Source organism: Eucalyptus grandis, chromosome 4 (assembly GCF_016545825.1).
Source record: "Eucalyptus grandis isolate ANBG69807.140 chromosome 4, ASM1654582v1, whole genome shotgun sequence".
NCBI lineage: Eukaryota > Viridiplantae > Streptophyta > Magnoliopsida > Myrtales > Myrtaceae > Eucalyptus > Eucalyptus grandis.
Window position 1 is genome coordinate 26,250,393 of NC_052615.1, and position 14,788 is coordinate 26,265,180.

Consider the following 14,788-nt stretch of genomic DNA (forward strand, 5'->3'; position numbering starts at 1 on the left):
AGGCGAAGGGCCTAGGTTTTGTTTGTGCGTGCGCTCGCGTGTGTTCTTTTTTAAGTCGTGGCAACTTTTTTTTTCTTTGAGTATATCTTTTTCTTTTATGGTAAAAATAAGGATTTTCAACCTAATTTAATTAAGATTACATATAAAAACTAGGATTTAGATCAAAAGTCATCACTTTAGTGCTTTTGTTAACCTTAATGCCATGTAGGACTCCGCATGGGAGAGATAAAATATTTAAAAAAAATTAACATCAGCAATTTTCATTAGTTAAATTAGGTTGAGTTAGCATAATGACTTGGTCTTTACATAAAATCAGTCTTGGGCAAGGCTTGCAAGCAAGGGTTGCCTCTTGCCTAGGTAAGGCCATCCCTCACTCTTGGCTTTTCGAGGGTGGCCTCACTTGGCCCTCTTTGGTCGTTGCCTAGAAATTAGTCACTAGAAAAAAAAAAAAAAAAAAAGAAAAAATGATGGATGAAAATATCCTTGATTAGCCGATGAATCATGCATTTTTTTTTTAGATTGATATCATAATTTTCAGGTCCTTATTTGAAATCAAGATTACTTTGGGCTTTATTTGAAAAAATACTGGCATTTTAAGGATATGTAAAACAAAATCTACTTTAAACTTTTATATGGAATTTTCCCTCTCCTGTGGTACTCCTCCATATCTCAAAAATCATATAAAAAGGAGTTTGTTGTCAATGATCGCGAGCACCACATGAGATGAGCGAGAAGGTCTTCATCCTCAAGAGAATACAAATGGAACACCGGTAATTACTGTTATCCGTAAAAAAATATTCTTTTAACTTAATTTATTTTTCAAAAATGAATGATTTTGGAAAACCATTTCCTATAAATGATTGTTCATATTATTTATAAAAATGAATAAAAAAATTTATTCTCATTGTCGTCTATGAAAATGTTTAAATAAAAATTATTATAGATAATAAATATATATTTTTTTATTAATCAACTATTTCAAACTATATAAACAATTACTTTTAAATTTTTTTCCCCAAATCACAAACGACATTCTGTCCTTACCAACTTGGCGGACCACACCGGGAAGGGGGCGGGCGCTACTATATGGACCGCATCCCCCCCGCGGCGACGACGATGTGGCCGCGCGCGTCAACTCCCTCCCGTCCCTCCGCCCTCCTCCTCCTCCTCCTCCTCCGCTCTAGGCCAGCGACGCGAGAATGGGCGGCCACCGCAAGAGCTCGGCCCCGCCGCCGCCGCTCTCCGCCTCCCCCCCGCCGTCGCGCCTCTCGCGCTTCTGGTCGTCGGCCACCCGGGCCAGGGCCCTGCCGCCCCCTTCGGACTCGTCCGCCGTCCGCACCCTCTCCGCGGACGCCCTCGTCCGCCGCCTCGGCCTCCTCGACCTCGTCCTCCTCGGGATCGGCGCCTCCGTCGGGGCCGGCATCTTCGTCGTCACCGGCACCGTCGCCCGCGACGTCGGACCTGGTCAGCATGATCGCTTGATTTTGATTTTTGTTTGGTCGGTTGCCGGTTGGATTTGATTTTGATTGCCTTGGTTTTGTCTCGAGAGTCTCGATTCGTGTGGGCGTTCGAGAGTGATTGGATATGTATTTGTCATTTTCTTCGTGCGTTATCTCGTGAGGTCAGATTTTTTCGCCCTCGGATAATCCGATTACGGTGTCGTTTCTTTGTTGAATTCATGTCTGAAAGTATATAGACTGAGCCTGGTAGAAGCCTAGGACTTCGCGAAATCGTGAAAAGAGCAGAGCTTTTAAGTCTCATACGCTGCTCCTCGCAGAGAATTAGACCAAGATAGCTTAAGAAGCTGAAATGAAAAAGACTTCCTCTTGCTAACACTTGCTCAGCCAAACAATAAAGAATTCGAAGAATAAAGGAATTGCTGAACTCTCGTGTCATTCGAGAAAGAAGTCCAAATTTTGACCGGAGGAGGGTATAGGAAAAATTAGGCATCTGTACTCTTGCTAAGAGCTCCCCAAACAGCACAGATAAGAGATGATACAGATTTAGACATTCTGTACTGGTTCAAAACTGAAAGCTGGTTTAACAGAGGAGCTGGGCAAAACTCTTGTGCTTTGGGATGCAAGGTCGGAATCTGACTTGCTGTTGTTTGCTGGCTTTTTGTTGACAGTATCATGTGATACTCAGCACTCGGCATAGAGGAAACAGCACTCATAGTGGGCCTCCAAGTGGCAAAATCACGGAAGTGCAGATTGGAAACAAACTACCACATAAAGCAGCTTGAATAGCAACTGAATCCTCTGATATAGACTCCATTTCCAATCTGATTCAAAAGCAAGGACAGATACTATTGAGCTTACAGCATCTCTGGGTGGGGCGATTTGGAAATAAGGGAAATAATGCAGTTAATTACTCATGCATTGTGTTTGGCACGGTTGATTAGGAGAGAAGAGAGAAGGAAATTATATTATATGCAGACCATCCTATTTTGCAGGATATCAGAACTCGCTAAACATGAACTTCCGGAGGGAAACTCCTAATTCTTTCTTCTCTCCACTAAAGAAACTCAACAGGATTATCTGTAAATCACCCCTTTAAATTCCTTCTCTTCTCTCTGAATTCCTTCAACCAAAGACAATGTTAGTGACAAGGCAAAATAATACATGACTCTAGAAGGAAATTCAAGTAGTATAAGCGCAGAAAGCTGCCAATTCTCAAACCTCATGTGAGTATTTCCACTATTCTAAATCAGATGCTTTGGGAAAGGTCTGGTTTTCAAAAAATTTCTCCAAGGATAGGAAGGATCACCATTCACCAGGTATACTTACATTCTGAAAGCTCCTTCCTTTTACCATGTAAATCCTGATCCAAGCAATCCACTGCGACCAAGATTGAGCAAATAGAAGCCCAGCACAGCAGATAATACTTGCTTTTTTCCGATCAAGTATTCACTTCAAAACCATTCCCCCTCTTCCATAGGAGGACGAACCACTTCTTCTGATACTTTAGTACTAAGAACATTAATAGCAACGGTCAACCCTTCCAATGAAGAGTCATACAAGCTCAAATATGGGCATGTTCTTTGGTAAAATGAAAATGCTGCACCAGTAATTCATGATACAAAAGACAACTGCAATTATGAGTCGGATGCTACCAGCAAGAGAGAGTTAGGAAGAAGTTTGAGATTGACACTCACTTAGCAACCTTCCAATCAATGGCTTGCAATCCCTTTCAGGTAATATTTGAGTAATTAAGGTACAGCTAGATAGCATACTGTGAACTTGCCAGTTCTGAACTTGCTTAAAATAAAATATTTACATACAGAAAAAAAATTAATTAACTATCAATTGTTTATTAATCAGTAAACCATTCATAGGTGCAGGCACAGCTGCCATTGTTTCAAAGTGTGTACATATCAAGGATGTTGTGTATCCATGAAGTTGGATTTATTCTATCTACTTATGACATTGCTTCCTTTGAAATAACTTGAGGATGTTGTCCTATGTTATCTGGATTTTATCTTGTCTAGTGTACTTACAGTACATGAATTTCTGTTCCATGCGGCTCACTTATTATCGTGCTTATTGATGCAGGTGTTACCATTAGCTTTGTGTTAGCTGGCGCATCTTGTGTGCTGAATGCGCTCTGTTATGCAGAACTCGCATCTCGTTTTCCTGCTGTTTCTGGAGGAGCTTATTTATACACGTATACAGCTTTCAATGAGCTGACTGCATTTCTAGTCTTTGCCCAACTAATGCTTGATTATCATATTGGGGCAGCCAGTATAGCTCGAAGCTTAGCAAGCTATACAGTTTCACTGTTGGAGCTCTTTCCATTCTTCAAAGACAACGTTCCAAGCTGGATAGGCCATGGAGGTGAAGAGTTCCTTGGCGGAAATCTATCCATTAACATGCTAGCTCCCATAATCTTAGCTGTTCTGACTGTAATTCTAAGTCAGGGAGTTAAAGAATCTTCTGCTTTGAACTCAATCATGACTGCTACTAAGGTATTGTTACCTTACCCAAATAGTGTATCTAAAGAATGGTTCATGCAAGATCAAACTGGAGAACCTTATGATGGCAGTGATACCTCGATAAAAATTTATGACATTTGGAATCGTTTGACTTTTTCTTTCGCATTTCAATTAGTCAAAACGCAAATGATACTGCCTAAGCCTTTTCATTTCTCTGCAGAAGGATTTTCTAAAATTGCATTGTTAGTGGTTTTCCATTTATTTCTGTACAATTTGTTTTCATTCTTCAGCCCTTATAATGTTATCTTTCTGTCTAATGTATTGCTTTTCCATGAAAAGAATTTCACTCTACTATGCCTGAGTTGGCCATTTCTCCACTAGTCATTTTTCTTCAATGAAAGATCTCCAATCATTCATAATGCCAAGGATGAACAATTTAGTGCATCATGTTAATACTAGCTTCATCGTAGGTTCCCATTTATATCCTGTTTTATCTTTTATCCTAAGGTCCAGCACTTCTATTCTATGTTTTTTCAGTTTCTTCATAGAAACTTTTTGCACTCAATTAATCTATCGTTTTTAGTTCTTTGTTTTAGGTTGTATGCCTATAAGATTCTCTTTTTTTTTTTCTTTTTTTTGAGAGGCCTACATTGTCATTGAAGAACCTGACATTTGATAATTATAGTAGAGCTGCTATACAAGCAAGGTGACAGTCAACAATGACTATCGTCATTGAGACCATTTTGGAATTTAACTCATCTTATCCTCAATGGATTGGTATCAATTCTAGTTTATGATGGCTTTTTTTTCCTTTGTACTTATTAGCTCAGGAAATGATTCGATTCTTGCACCTCCGAGGCTCTCCTTATCTATGCACGTAGGAACCTGACAGATCATATTTAATTGGCAGAAGCGTGAGACTTGCTATTACCGAAAATAGATACAACAGAGCTCCTGATTTGATCTGACTTTCCAGGCCAAAGCTGATCAGTTTGTTGCAATTTATATTCTGAAAAGGAAATTTACAGCTTGATTTATAAAATCGTTTGCAGAGATAACTTTTAATGACAAGGCCATAAAGGGTGACCCCACCTAGTTGGATAAGGCTAAATTTGTTGTTGTTGTTGATGAATTCTTCTCTCTATACGCCTTTGTTACTTTTTATCTTGTATGTTCTGCCCTCATAAAAAGACCTTTCCCTTGATCACTGAAGGAGCAGATAACCTGGGCAAAACAAAAGGTTTTTCCCAGAGACAAACTTGATTCTCGATGCACTTATTCTATGAGCATTTGTTTGCATTTTATTTAAGCTATTGCCATGTTGCATCTTCTGAATCCTTGAATGAGCCACTAACCTCAATTGTGCAGCACACATCCTTTTCATTTTATATGAATTTGCTTGTTTATGCATTAAGACTAACTAGATATGTAGTATATTATAACTACCATGGGTTCCAATGCCCGGCATTAGCTTATAGACTTGACTGCTTTAAAGACTTTTATTATGTATGTTGTTACCACATTGGAATCAAATGCAACTCCAACTAATTGTCTGCATACACGGAATAATTTTAAATGCTGGATAGAACATACATATGAACGTTTATCTAGACAAATACTATTGAATGATTGATTACCTCTGTCTCTAATTTGGTTTGTCAGTGAGTGGGTATGAAAACCTAAGCCATTGGCCCCTGTACAAAATTACTTCTGAGGCCAATATTTTCAGGAAATAATACTTCTGAAGTTTGGTACTTGTTCATTATTCATGTCGGAAATTGTCCTTTTGTACCTCCAGATTAGTTACACCTAATTCGTTCTTTTGCAGGTCATAATTGTTATTATTGTCATCTTTGCTGGTTCTTTTGAGGTTGATATTTCTAATTGGTCGCCTTTTGCACCCAATGGCACCAAAGCAATTTTGACTGGAGCTACTGTAGTATTCTTTGCTTATGTTGGGTTTGATGCAGTAGCTAATTCTGCTGAAGAATCAAAAGAACCTCAGGTATACTACATGGCATTCACCACAACTATAAACGCAATTACACTGCATTCTTCTATGATTATTACTTCTTTCCTTATTTTGGTACTTATCTTCTTTTCTCTCGACTGATTCAGCGAGATTTGCCATTAGGAATCTTGGGAAGCCTTCTTGTATGTGTTCTATTATACATTGGTGTTTGCTTAGTTATCACCGGAATGGTATCTTATGAGTCTCTTGGTGAAGAAGCTCCATTGGCTGAGGCTTTTACATCGAAGGGCATGAAATATGTTTCTGTCTTGATCAGCATTGGCGCCGTTGCTGGTCTTACTACAACTCTTTTAGTTGGTCTTTATGTTCAGGTGAGTCACTCGACATTCAACGACATAAAGATTGTCCTTATATTACATGGCGTGGTGTGTCAATAACAAGTGATTTGTTTTATGGGCAGTCTCGACTATATCTTGCCCTTGGCCGCCATGGCTTACTACCTGGTGTATTCGCTAAAGTACACCCGAGTCGCCATACTCCCATTCATGCTCAGGTCTGGGTTGGAGTTGTCGCAAGCATATTGGCAGGCCTGTTTAATGTCCGCGTCCTCTCTCACATTCTTTCCGTCGGTTCTCTGGTAAGGGTCAACTATGTCCTTATCATTACAAAATTACGCCTCGAGTATTTTGATAGTTCCTGTATGTGACAGATTCTCCTCTAGGTGATTAATTTTGATGATTTCTTGACTGCTGCATGTGCATCAAAATACTTTTCTACTAATTCTTGTGGTTTTCTTATGTGTGCAACTGCATACAAACTAGTTTTATATTTTTGGCCAGTGCATACAAACTTGTTGACATAACACCATCATCTATGCCCTCACCTGTTTTTCTTTTCGTCCAGACTGGTTATTCAGTAGTTTCAGCATGCGTCGTTGTCCTTCGATGGAATGACAAGTCGGCAAATGAAAATTCTTCAAGATGGATTTCAAGCTGGCAGGAAGGTGTTCTTAGCCTTTTCATAGTTGCCTGCAGTGGTTTTGTTGCTGGGCTATGCTACCGTGTCAATGCTCCACTAGTTTTTTCACTGGCTGCTGTCATTATTGCTTTGGTTGCTTCTGTCGCTCTTCAGTACCGTCAGGTGAGTCTCTCTCTCTCTCTCTCTCTCAAACATGTGCGTGTTGTGCACACTGTACGTTGGACAATCACAGTACGGAGAATATGGAAAGAAATATGTAGCTGCACTCTCTCTCCATCTTCTTACTAAAGCAACAATCAATAGATATTTTCTTGATGTGGAGAGGATAAATGTAGGGTTGGGAAGATGGCTTAAAGCATCCCCAACGTTTTCCATATCCTACATTTTCCGTCCTTCATAGGAAATAGAATTTCTTTTTTTTCATGGGAAATAGAAAGTTCAAAGTTGAGGTTTTTATATGAAATCTCTGGGTGTGATTATGCTTCTTTGGATCATGAGCTAGTGAACCAATAAGTGACTACAGAAAAGATGAAGTTGGGCGTATACATCACCCATTGTCTTCCTGCATCCGCTTGTTGCCAATCTGAGCTGTAGTCTTGTAGCATGACTTATTCTGATATGACAAGCAGCAAGAGAATTTAGACGTGCAGTCACCGCTCATTTTACTGGTTCCTCTGTTTTACCTGTTGTATGCATGGTAGAATAACTAATTGGTTCTCAGCTTTCAATTTTGAAGTAGTAGCTGTCCTTGTCACTCTAGTGGCCCAGCTAGCTTCTTCTGATGGCTAAAGGACAAGCATGTTCTGCTGGCTTAAATTCCTGACTGGAATCATGTTTAGTTTTGTTGAATTCTCTTTTTAAAAAATGAGAAGTAAGATTGTCGTTCTTATTCGTCTTGAGATAACATTGATTTTCCTCAGGTTTATATGCGGGCAGTGAGTTTCTCTTGTCCTTGGGTTCCAATTGTCCCAGCCATTTGCATCTTCTTCAACATATTCCTCTTTGCTCAGGTATGCTTATGAAGCACCGTATGTAGTAGCAGTGCTCTTATTAGTAGGGAAGACAACAAGTGTATTGTTTGGATACTGACTATTTAAGCTTGTAAATGTCTCGGTTCTCTTTTGCAGTTGCACTATGAAGCATGGGTGAGATTCATTATTCTCAGCATCATTACAGTTGGAGTATATGCATTCTATGGGCAGTATCATGCTGATCCATATGCAGATGAGACAATTGTTTACCGCCGGGCTCCTCAAGAAGAAGTTCAATAGTGATAATGCAGGCGATACTCTTGTAAATAGGCATTGTACCAGTCATGTCTGGCATTGATGTTGTATCAACTCTCTGACATCGTAGGAATTTAGCCTGTTATAGCAACAATACCTTCAGGAAACGCATGGTATTGATCAGATGTTTACTATTGCATTACCCTGTCTTGTAGGGTTATGCACTCGCCGATTTCTTGCATCATTCTTGCCTGATGTCAGTGCTGATCCAACTCAAGGGTGTTGCCCCGTGATTCTTGTCCCCAGTTTTAAGTTATTCTGTAAAATGCAGGAAATTGGAATCGGCGGGTTACTTGAATAAACTTCAGGATCTTCGTTTTCAAGTTGGGTCGATTCATATTTGGCCTGATAAAGTTTGTGAACTACTAACATTTCATCATGAAATGTCAGGCACTCTATGCGACATGTAAAATAATTGATCTATTCTAAGAGCGCCAATAGGATAAACTAGTGCTGCGATCATTCTAAGAGCATCTCACTCATTTTCATGCTACTTGTCAGAATATGTTTGATATCTGAAGCCAAGTCAATAATAAATCATTCATTGACTCTCCTCTGTAACTCTTAGATCCAAATAAAATTACCATGAGTTCAAGATCATATAGGTTCTAAGCCGAGTTTTCAGTGCACAAGGTGAGGAGTACTTTTATTCGTTAGGCTCTGACAGTGATGTGTACTCGGACACTTTCAAAGCATCACAGCAACTCCACTGTCGTTGCCAAATCAAGGGAAGTAACGCTGACACCTGCCTGGTGTACTAACATCAATATTTCCTATACACTGAAACTGCCGCAAATAGGATGTTGAAGCATGAAAAAACTAAACCTGTCCAATTGAATAGCTAAAGCTCGACCAAGATTTCTCAATGGTTATATTTTCAGAATCACCATATGCTCTTTTCTTGCAGTCCAGAGAGAGGGAAAGGGACACAATTTAACATGTTCTCCATTAACTATAATTTTGGCAATTACAGCTGTTAGCTGTCGTGTCCAGTTTAGTCTCGTCCAATCAAGATCAACCCACAATCAAAGTAGAATTCCCCTTAACAACGATCTTTGTGTTCATGGAAGCAGGATCATCTGCTAGCACTCTTGATGAGAGGACAAAGGATCAGAGGGGCTAACATGCTCGATTCCTGATCCCCTCTGTAGGAAGACTCAAGAAAGAAACCACAAGGTTGCACAGACAATGCCTCCATTCAAGTGCACACCACATCGGAGTAGAAACCTATGGTCCTCCTTTCACAATCCTTGATGCCCAGCAATTCGACATCAAAAACTTCGAATTGTTTTGAGCTAAAAAACGTGGAAGGTCCCACCTGCAAAAAGATACGGTCATCTTTGCATTAAGTCAATGCTAATTGCTTTCTCTCCTCTTGGAGTATTCTCCCTAAATATCCTTCAGCAAAGTCAAAACATCTCCCTTGCAAAAAATTTTAAGCCAGTGACTGCACATTTTCAACAATGGCCAGCAAAAACAATAGCAAGATCAAAGCAGAGCTAAAAAAACAATGCTCAACGCCATATATGATATTTCAATGTCTTTATGCATCATACGATTAAATGATAGTCATCATCACAAAAACCTGATCAGTATGGGAAGTTTTTGGAGAAGGTACTCAAAATTTAAAGGGATAAGTACAATGAAAGTCCTAAAACTTGTCACGAAAGTGCATTTAAGTGTTACAACTTTCAAAAAGTGCAATCGAGTCCTAAAACTTTCAAAAATAGCAATCAAGTCCTAAAACTTGCCATGAAAGTGCAATTGAGTCCTAAAACTTTCAAAAGGACAATCAATGACTTTGATGACAAGTTTTAGGAGTCCTAATGCACTTATCCCAAATTTAGATCCTAGAATTGGTATCCATTGAGCTCAGATGAGTGTCTGTTTACTAGCTTTACATTTCTCTGGAGAAACCAGAAGGTTGGAAGTTCTCGATTAAGATCATGAATTTGCAATCAATGAAGTTGCCAACATAAATCAGCCTAAGCATATGCTATGAATCATGTTGGGACTAATGTTAGTTTCAGGTATCAGTATAAAGTCAAATTTTGAGCTTGACTAAAGTGTACACCTGTTTAATGCAAATGATGGATTGTGACCACCTCCACTAACTTTCACCAATTAGCAAAAGGGTTAGGATTTTTCATCTTTTTCATTTTCAACCAGAAATGATCATCTGACACAGCATTCAAACTGAAACAGGAATTCAATTTATGAGAGCACCAGCCAGCTTATGAAGATTCTGCCTCATTCTCAAATGGTAGCTTTAGATGACATAGTGATGGGTCTTAAAGGCACCGGCATACTTTATGCAGAACTAATAAACAAAGGATTGACGCATCACATGTGACATCGTGAATTATTTTTCTGTACTCTAGCATCTTGGGTTTTCCTATATAATCGAAGACATTCTCGGTTCGCATGAAAGTAGGTATCTTAAAATTAACTCTGATTATGATGACTATAATGATATGTCATATTTTTCAAGAGTAACCTAAAAATTTGATGTTAAGAAATAGGAAAACTGAAGGTACACGTATGGCTAAACCAAGGATGTCAAATAAAAAGAACAGAGACAGAGCAACCAGAGAGAGCACAAGCAGAACTTGAAAAATAAGACATTAAGATTCTCACTGGTGGTCCAAGTTCTGGAGGAATAATGATTCTCCTCTTTCCCCCGGGTCTCATATCTTGTATTCCCTCCTCGAATCCTGCACCCAATTTCCCAAAATTAATAATTCAAAGCTTTCATTTGTTCTCATTTATTTGTGTGGACAATGCCTAGGATATTTAGTTTTTAAGCAAACGAGCCATCTTCAAGTAGTCTGCAGTCCATAATGTACTCCTAACATTTGACTGGATCTAGAAATATGCGTCATGCTTCTGATTCTTTCCATTTACTCAAACAAATAATATCTAAAGAAAAGGTATACACAAGCGATTGTGCTGATTATTGCAGACCTGGAACTAAACCATTGGTGCCCATACGGATTTTAGCAGGAGAACCTTGTAAATAGGTGCTATCAATACGTCTTCCTGACTCATTGTAGCCAATATAGTGAAATGTTACCTGCATAAGATCATTGACAAGGATTGCAGCCATCATAAGAAGCAAAGCAGCGACTCTTACCAAAGGGAAATGGTTTTTGACATGTAGATTCATTATCATGCTTCTCATTTCCCTGTTATTCATGGACAAGCACAAAAGTACCAATCATCTCAACCTTAGTATTTCAACCTAACTTTCTGGAATCTCAAAAGTTTTTTTGTGAATTGTTTTAACAGGTTAGGGGTCAGTTTATAAGAAACAAGACAGTAGTAAAGTATCAGAGGCCAATAGTTTTAAGACGTAAATTCATTATCCTGGTTCTATTTTCCTGTTATTAACAGATATTAAATTGAAGCATTAAGCGTGGTAGCTTTAAAATTGATCCTCAGCATTTTGACCTAGCTTCCAGAATTGCCAAAGTTGAATTGTGAATTTTTTTTCTAAGCTTGAGAATCAGTTTGTCCAGCTGTCTACTATAGTAGCATAATGCCAATGAAAACAGTATTGGATGAACAAGAATTCCATTTTGATTAATAAGGTGGCCAAGATGGCGATAAGTAAAAGAACAGACGGAAGCATCCAGGATCGCTGATTTTGCAAATCAGCTATTGTTGTATATGCACAACAATCCGTTTAAATTTTACGTGATGATAGATGGCAACCTCAGTTTTTCTCAACATGTAAATGGTATTCATCAAGTTAGAAATATTAAGGCAATAATAAAAGAACTAAGTATAAAGATGATAACGTGGAAACCTTAAGACACCATACCATCTATAGTTGGTACAAAACAGAACTACTAAAACAATGCTCATCTGTCGAAACTCTTTTTCTCATATCTTCTGTTTTAGTTTTCTTCTTTTTTGATCTTTTTGTAGAGAACTTGATGCAGGGGAAACTTCGCAGCATTGCAAGTTCAAGAGATAAAGCTAAGAAAATGAAAGGAAAACCTGCTGACCAGCCTTTGGACAGTCACCTGTACCAACTTCAAAATCCCGATATATAAGTCCTGAGTCCCTCTTAACGTAATTATCTGAAGTTACCACCTTTACTTCGAAACCTGAATACCAATCAAAGCATCACGTAAGTTCAGAGACTCTCTTGGTTAGATGGGGAGAGGGAAAGCGCGAAATCAAGCAAATAAGTCATACTGAACAGGTAAGTTAATTGTCCATACAAAGAAATGTAGACGTAGAAAACCATGTAAAGTACAATCTCAATTATTATGCTGTGGTATCAACCTTCTCTGATGAAACTTGGGAACTCTTCAGGTGCATTATTTTCCTTCTGTATCCGCTTATTGAGTTCAAGCAAGCGCCTCTCATCGTATGGGTTCTTACTCTTTGACTTTGCAGCAGAAAATGAAGTTGGAAAGAAGACCGAAGAAACTGAGAAGAACAGCAGGAACCTCCGTTTCATCGTCTCCTCATGCCACAAAACATTCGCATCCTGCAATCTTTTGTTAACAGAAGCTATAAGAACCTTATATCATTCATATTGGAACACCAAATATTGTACGATAATGAATTGCAACGCAAGTAGAAATTACCCCTCATCCTTCTGTTTGTACCATAAACTCTGTCTTTCCCGCTTTTCATGTGACGAAGTTAATACGGCAGACGTCGAAAAAGTCCTGTCTGTAAGATGTTCACATCGTTGGAACAATTCAACAGAAACGACGGCTTAAAAATTTGTTGACTATCAAATAAAATCTTGAGAGAGCAGCATGTCGGGGTCTGCCACCAGCCTTAGGCGCTAGAATCCTAGGCCGTCCCGTCATCGAGGTTCTCCAGAACCACAAACCGAACAGGCAGACCCCGAAACCCAACCGGTCGGCCCCATGGTCCACCATGAACAGGCATTTTTACCTCTTTCTCTTTCTCCTCACTTTCAAACACTCATCCAAGTGAGACCCAATCCAAGCTCCATGAAAATTAATAGGCAGGGAAAAAGAAAAGAGCTTTTCAGCAACCATTTACAGCCACACCCACACCCACTTTCTTTAACAAAACGTGTCCACCGTACGCCACAGGATTTGGTTGCGCGAACAACACACATGAAGCAAGCAAAACTAGCTCTACCCAGTCAAAAAAATTGTCCCTTTGAGCAAGAAAAACCCGAAGCTAATCGCGTGAGAGAGAAAGAGGTACCTTGGAGTTTTGGCGTGGGAGCTGCTAGTGAGACTGAGAAAATGACCATAACTTTTTCTTCTGGGAAGAGAGAGAGAGAGAGAGAGAGGATTGAAGATTTTCTTGAGAATGTGCAGGAAGGAACATGCTTAAGGATGCAAGATGAAGTGAAGATGCTCCATCCGTTAAGGACTGATTCGACAATTCGCACGTGTTTTCTTGTCATTTGCATTTCTGAAGCTCTAATGTGATTAAAAATTGTTTCTTTTTCCTCTTCAATTGAGCTTGAATTCCCACATCTTTATTTTGTTTCAAGTATGAAAATAGTAAAATGGATTTGCAAAGAAATTTTATTTCCAAAAGTATCCCTGTATAATATCTAAAGATAGTTTTGCATTTTGCTTATGAGTGACATCAAATAGTAGTGTTGCCTAATTCTTTCTGAGTAAATCTACGAAATTTTATGCATAATTTGGACACTGAAATAAAAATTCAAACGAAAATAGGTGAAGCTTATGTCCATTTTTATGACTTCCATCTTCTGTTGAATTATTCTTGAAAATATGCTCATCAAGTGCCTAATATTCAATAATGACGAGATTGATTAAAAAATTTATAAATAAATTTGAAGTATTTTCTGCACAATATTTACTCAAATAATTTTTTTTATTTCATCAGACTTATGTATTTATGCTTGTAAACTGTTTCTTAGACTTAAAAGGCAGGAATAAGGGTTCCTTGGATTAAGCTGAAATTCTGGCATGTTTGATGTACGAAAATGGAATTGAATTGAATTGAATGAGAGCCGGAGTAAATTGAACATATTCCATGTGTCCGTTTGGTCCCAACATGAATTGAAGCTTGAATTTCCATTCATTTGTTTGCTGCTATCATCTAAAGAATGCTGTTGAATGAAAGGAAAATTTAGTTTCCATAAAAGCCTTATTATGGCAGGCATGATTTTAAGCACGCACTTCTTATACGGTATTTTAATTCGAAGACCGCAAATTTTGGCCAAAAAATTATTTAATAAATTGCAAATGCTCCATCTAAAATCCAGGGCTGTTTTCTTCCAAGCACCCAGTCATTTTCGTTATTTTTTCTTCTTAAAAGTAGGTTCCTAACATGAAATTAATTATATTATTTTATTATAGTTGCAGGAGTTAAACACTGCCCATTTTCCGTTCCAATGGGGGAAAACAGGATTCTTGGACTATCAGAACAAATACACTTGAAATAGAATTTTAAATAATTTCTTTTTATTTTGTCTCACATTTTTTGGTCAACTTTTGGCAATTTATAGCTGGTTAGGTTTTGGCATTTACCATTGAAATAAAGTAACAAACGTCAAGAATGTGTGCAGAGGAACAGGTCATTCACCTTACCTTATTTATATCCATGTAGAGATGAAGAGACAGATATAGATAGATAGACAGATAG

At 38.5% G+C, this 14,788-nt stretch overlaps 2 protein-coding genes across 2 annotated transcripts; one reads left to right on the forward strand and one right to left on the reverse strand.

Annotated features, from left to right (window-relative positions):
- Nucleotides 1-1,053: 1,053 nt before the first annotated feature.
- Nucleotides 1,054-8,490, forward strand: LOC104441531 (cationic amino acid transporter 9, chloroplastic). Its single transcript, XM_010054683.3, has 8 exons — nucleotides 1,054-1,464; nucleotides 3,552-3,964; nucleotides 5,760-5,936; nucleotides 6,050-6,274; nucleotides 6,364-6,540; nucleotides 6,807-7,043; nucleotides 7,802-7,891; nucleotides 8,009-8,490. The coding sequence occupies exons 1-8, from the start codon at nucleotides 1,200-1,202 to the stop codon at nucleotides 8,150-8,152; spliced, it is 1,728 nt and encodes a 575-aa protein (XP_010052985.2). The 5' UTR covers nucleotides 1,054-1,199; the 3' UTR covers nucleotides 8,153-8,490.
- Nucleotides 8,491-9,090: 600 nt separating this feature from the next.
- On the reverse strand, nucleotides 9,091-13,498 carry LOC104441530 (peptidyl-prolyl cis-trans isomerase FKBP20-2, chloroplastic). Its single transcript, XM_010054682.3, has 7 exons — nucleotides 13,370-13,498; nucleotides 12,769-12,856; nucleotides 12,461-12,675; nucleotides 12,170-12,279; nucleotides 11,132-11,240; nucleotides 10,805-10,881; nucleotides 9,091-9,485 (listed from the first exon to the last, which is right to left on the reverse strand). Exons 1-7 carry the CDS (start codon nucleotides 13,416-13,418, stop codon nucleotides 9,366-9,368), a joined length of 768 nt encoding a protein of 255 aa, XP_010052984.3. The 5' UTR covers nucleotides 13,419-13,498; the 3' UTR covers nucleotides 9,091-9,365.
- Nucleotides 13,499-14,788: the final 1,290 nt, after the last annotated feature.

Bases quoted from the DNA above. Each gene is read 5' to 3' on its own strand.
- LOC104441530 (XM_010054682.3), bottom strand. From the start codon at position 13,418: ATGGTCATTTTCTCAGTCTCACTAGCAGCTCCCACGCCAAAACTCCAA. The intron at 12,857-13,369 runs GTACCTCTTTCT...AACATCTTACAG, and splicing joins TCCCACGCCAAAACTCCAAG to ACAGGACTTTTTCGACGTCT. The intron at 11,241-12,169 runs GTTTTCCTTTCA...GATCTTATGCAG, and splicing joins GTCCAAAGGCTGGTCAGCAG to GTAACATTTCACTATATTGG.
- LOC104441531 (XM_010054683.3), top strand. From the start codon at position 1,200: ATGGGCGGCCACCGCAAGAGCTCGGCCCCGCCGCCGCCGCTCTCCGCC. The intron at 6,541-6,806 runs GTAAGGGTCAAC...CTTTTCGTCCAG, and splicing joins TTCTTTCCGTCGGTTCTCTG to ACTGGTTATTCAGTAGTTTC. The intron at 7,044-7,801 runs GTGAGTCTCTCT...GATTTTCCTCAG, and splicing joins TCGCTCTTCAGTACCGTCAG to GTTTATATGCGGGCAGTGAG.